A 5,077-nucleotide genomic window follows, 5' to 3' on the forward strand; every position below is an offset into this window, starting at 1 on the left:
GTCTTATAACGATCGGGGCATAACACCCGAAGTTTTAGCTTTTTATTTAATTAAATTACATTTGCATTGGAAACAACCACTTAAAATGGCACCAGACATTAATGATATACTTTTTTTATGTTTTGATTTTTGAAGAACCGTTCTCGATGTATAACGTGTCCACCCCAAGTTACCTAAAAGCAAAGGGTCTCCTAAATATTAAATATAAGATTTAATTTTATGTAACATTTTTGAACAAAGCAATAAGTAGGGGAGAGTGGTCCCATACCGACCGGTCGTACCATACCGACCCCCCCCATGTTTCTCAGAGATGGCGATGCTAGCCGAATTTTCGGTAACTTCAGTGAAAAGCTGTTATAACACAGACATTTTGGAGATAGAAAGCCAATTTGACTTCTTTTGTTTCACTGCAATTTTTCCGTTTGTTTTGTTTCAACGCCTGTGACATTCAGTTTTTTTTCGTTACTGAACTTGAGCTTAAATATTTTTAAAGTTTTTTTTCTTCGCATAAAAATCGGAGGGTAAGGTTTTCTGATAGTTGATAGTCCTAGCTGTCATTCACGCTATTAGAATTACATCGCTCTTTGCGTCATTAGATAATGGCGAGCAGTTAATTAGAAAAGGTTGTGGTGGTCCGAAACCGACCGCGAAGTGATGGTCCGAAACCGACCCCCATTTATTGGCAGCTTAATATGTCATAGCGTATTTTTGAGGGAAAATATGAAAAAGTAAACAAGATTCAGTAAAGAAAAGTAACAGAAACAGCAAAAACACCAGAAGAAAGCGAAGAGACAGTCATCAACGAGCGGCTTTCGAAAAACAACGCGAAAACTTACTATGAGAAAGAGGACAACTCAGACTTCATCAATTGACTACAGTGCCCTTTATTTCATACATTAATTTTTATTTTCTGGAAAGAACCTTCAATATATTTCTTAATAAACGTCAAAATCATTAAATTCTATTTTATGTTATTAAATTTTTCTGTTAAGAAAAAAGGGGGTCGGTTTCGGACCACTACTTTTGAGTACGACCAAAAAGTGGAGTTTTATATTTGCCTGAATATCTAACGCTTCAAAGCACCTACGCACTTACTAATCATTTAAATGTATAGTAAACTGATCCCTCTACATAGTAAATTTTTGAACTGAACTGAAAAATTGATTTTTCTCACCTTTATCGCCTTTGCCTTTTAGGGGGTCGGTATGGGACCACCCTCCCCTACTTATTTACATGTGCCAAACAACGATAGAAATATTTTCAATAATCAGTTTTACGGGTTTTAAAGAAATCGAGAAAATTTCTTGATCTATTAGTCCGACGTCCATATCGTTCGGAACTGAAGGTTTTTTGTTTCGGTCACAATCAGGACTTTGATCCAAAACGGATTTCCGTTTTTTGCTAGTTTTATTTTTAAAATAAACTTAACAATGTGCTTTTCAACAGTCTGAAAGTGCTAACAAGCAATTCGAAATTGTTCTGACATTGCTTTAAGAAACAACTTAGGAGATATCATTGTTTGATAGTTAGATAAATTGTGATTTTTAATTTCAAAAGCGTTTAAAGCATTAAAGCGCTCTTAAATTTAACCAAAACAAGATCAGATTTGCAAGGGAAACGTTAGAAACGTGTTAAATAATTAATGAGCCGTATAGGAATACGTTTACTTCCTGGTGTACTTCCTCTGATCTAAGATCTGCTTTGCCCTAAGGCTTTCACATGTCTGCCGTTCATTGTTTGTATGGTATTAATTAATTTAATTTAGGTTTTTTGTCTTTGCCACAGACTCTGTGGAAAGATTCGCATAAGTATTTTGTGCTCGCGTATGCTGAATTTATATGGACCCCTTGCACTCGAGAACCGCAACTCTTGAGCCGAGTATTCACCGCAAGCCAAGTTGTGTGCTCTGTTAAGTGGTGAACGCTTCCCGAATCGGCATCCCGGTTCCACTCCGGCTTCAGGCAGCCCTCCTCCCCACCGACCCCCTCCTCCAAGGACTGTCGATTCCTATAGGCCTTCAGAATAGGCGGTGCCCGCCTGACTGCCTTTCGGTCCTTCACTATGTTTGTGCAATGAAGCGTTGGGCTTTTATAACGCCAACAGTCAGCTGGGGGACTCCAGGATAAGGATGAGCGTAGTCAGTCATTGAAAAGCTGTAAAAAGCTGAAGGAAAATTCTTAATTTACAGAAAGAAAAAAGGAGCGCTCCGGCGAAATAAATGAAACGTAAGGGAAAACGAAAAACGAAACTTCACAACTCGCCGGGAGACGGGAGACGGGGCTTCTTTGCAGGGCAGTGCCTCAGGCTCCCAACAGTTTTGGTTCGTGCATCTCCCACTCACCTACACCCACCTTACCCCCACTCTTCCCATCCCTCCATCCCCCCTTCCGTCCAGTGTCCACGCACTGAAAGCTTTCCGCACCACTTGTCCGTTCCTTTGATTCTCACGGTTTTTTGATTTGAATGCCCATCCCAGGCAGCGGCTAAGAGACGCCTTACCTTACCTCGCCTGTTCGAGAAGGGCAGAGCTGTACCTTCGAGATACTTAGAAACGTATATATTTTAATATGCGCTTTATTAACAGCTCTAGATAGCTGACTACCCGGGCGGAAGTCCCGCTCAGCCATTCGGCCTCGAACGGTGGGTCTTCGGTCTGGATTGGCGGCCAGGTGGTCAGGAGGGAAGAGCCTTGGTCTCCGTGGACGACGAGCCCAAGGTGATTCCTAGCTGTCGTCGTAGAATCAATTTATTTCGATCGAGTTTTCTGCAGTTGGCAGAGCACTTTGTCGACCTCAAACCGTTGCCAGCTATCTTTTTCTAGTGCATCGACTAACACCAAATATCCGAATAAGTGATTACCAAATTAATATAGTGAATAAATGAATCTAAGAGCCGCTCACTTTGAATATTTATATATTCGATATACGGTAGTATGTGAAAATACATACTTTTTAAAGTCGGTAAACAAACAACGAAATATTTTTATCTCCTAATTTTGTCTGCCTAAATCCAAATTTAAAGGCGTTAATCTAGCAGCACATGAGACCGAGCTTCGCTGCTACGCCGCCTGTCAGAGCCGACACAAAAATTACATTTTGCTGGCTAATTACAAATTCAAATTAAATCACAAGTAATTAGCTGAAAGTCAAAGACAAACACGGCAGCGAAAAGGGGCGGGATTGGAATTTTGACAGCATTTTATGATTTACAAACGCAATGAAAATTTCTTGCCTAATGGTCTGTTGTTCCGGCTTGACAGGTGGGTGGTGGGCTGTGGGTGGTTGGGTGGTTGGGGGGCGGCTCTTAGGGCTCGGGGGTCACACGCACCCACACACTCCTGTGTGTATTTGCCTGCCAAATGAAAGACATTAAGAGCGACAACAAGCAGTCGAAGCGGGGGAGTCAGCCGTCAGCAAATGGGCAAAACAGGCGACACATTAAAATACATTTTTAATGTTGATGTGAGCGCGCCCGCCCTTTTCCTTCTGCGAAATCATTTTCTTCTTTTTGTGCCATTTCCCGCCGTGTTTATTATTTATACATGTATCTGTCTGTTTTGTCCTCTTTGACTTTTGACTGTTCCGATCCCCCATCTAACCCCCACAGCCCCCGCGAAATTCGCATTCCCATCATCAGCCTGACAGGACGTCCGCTAGAAAAGTAATCTAAATAATTACCTTTATTGCGATTTGGCCGTATGGTAATCAACGGGATGCCTGTCAAGTATTTTGAGTTACTTTTATGGCTTTCATATTAATGACTTTTAATTTTAAAACTTGACCAAAAACATTTGTCTTACCTGATAACCGGCCACGATATCATATGATCATACTGTTTAAGTAGCGAAGCGCGTCATGTGAAAATCGGAGTCAGAAATTACGTGAGTAGGTGTATCGGGGGAAATGTCAGTCAGAAAATGTTGTGATTCTGCCTAGAGCAGTCGAAAATTCCACAGTTGAATATCTTCGAGAGCTTTTCAAGGGTAATATAATATAATCGTGATTCCAATGGACTGTCCTCTTTTCAAGGTTTCCCGTCAGCGGGAGCGCTTCCCCAGACTGGCAGACTTGGGGAGCAGCCTGGGCAGCGCGGAGATCGCGGACGTGGGCTCCTGTTTCAAGTGGAGTCGCCCGATCATCCACGAGGCGGAGAGGAGGGTGGCCAGGGCGGCAGTTGACGCCAATGTGCCTCCGGCCAGGCTGTATCTCCGCTCCACATCTCGGGGAGTCCGCCGTGCCGTCGACATATTCATGCCTCGCTTTCAGCCCGACGAGGATTGGGAGGAGCAGTTGCCGGAGGACCGCTCGGAGTCCTCGGGTGGGTCTCTAGGCACACCGCCTCTTCCATCAAATGGAGCTGTTCGAAGAGATGATGCACCCAGTGCGATCCCCACCGAACCTTTCCCGGTTTCTCCGACGACGAGCGCTGACTGCAGCGCCTTGAGCATCTGGGAAAAGACGGCGATGAAAACAAGAAAACAACGCCCCTAACATCTGCTTCCAATTACACTAGCTCGGGGATGGGGTCTTTCGGAGGGGCTTCCCTCACAAATCAACGCGGGCAATTATTTTCTTGTTATGGATCTCGGAGGCGTCTCGCAGCCGTCAAAAGAGGAGGCGACAAGGGAAAAGCTTTTTCATTTGAGGAATGCAATGAAGAGCCCGGGAGAAGAATGCGAATTTGGCACATCGAAATTCATATGTATCGAAAGTGTAAGAACGATGGTTTTATAGCAGCCATTAAAAGATTTTCCACTTTTTAAGGCCCTTATCTTTCAAATTTATTCCAAATCAACACAATCGGTCTGTTCGTAAGATAATCTGAGCAAACATGACTTTATTGATCTTTAATAGTTGTTCAGAGCTTATAACAGCACTAAATTATGGAAGACATTCTTTTAGTCCTTAAATTTACAGTTCAAAAGGAAACTAGCTTCGGCGAGCCGAAGCTTATATACCCCTGCTGTCATTAAATATGTCAAATAAAATACATAAAGAATAAACAACATCCAAGTTATTTTCGACGATTGTTCATACGACAGCTATTTGTATTTATCATACAGCAGCCACATGAACAA

The 5,077-nt window shown here is 42.7% G+C and overlaps 1 protein-coding gene across 1 annotated transcript; it reads left to right on the forward strand.

Annotated features, from left to right (window-relative positions):
- Positions 1-3,925: 3,925 nt before the first annotated feature.
- LOC108093383 lies at positions 3,926-4,762 on the forward strand (the record flags this gene model as incomplete). The annotated part of the gene is made up of 2 exons (XM_017193400.1): positions 3,926-3,982; positions 4,041-4,762. Coding segments are annotated over 2 exons (507 nt in total), but the record flags the coding sequence as incomplete, so codon positions are not given.
- Between the last annotated feature and the right edge of the window lie 315 nt (positions 4,763-5,077).

The sequence above is a fragment of the Drosophila ficusphila genome, unplaced genomic scaffold (genome assembly GCF_018152265.1).
Source record: "Drosophila ficusphila isolate 14025-0441.05 unplaced genomic scaffold, ASM1815226v1 contig_636, whole genome shotgun sequence".
Taxonomy (NCBI): Eukaryota; Metazoa; Arthropoda; class Insecta; order Diptera; family Drosophilidae; genus Drosophila; species Drosophila ficusphila.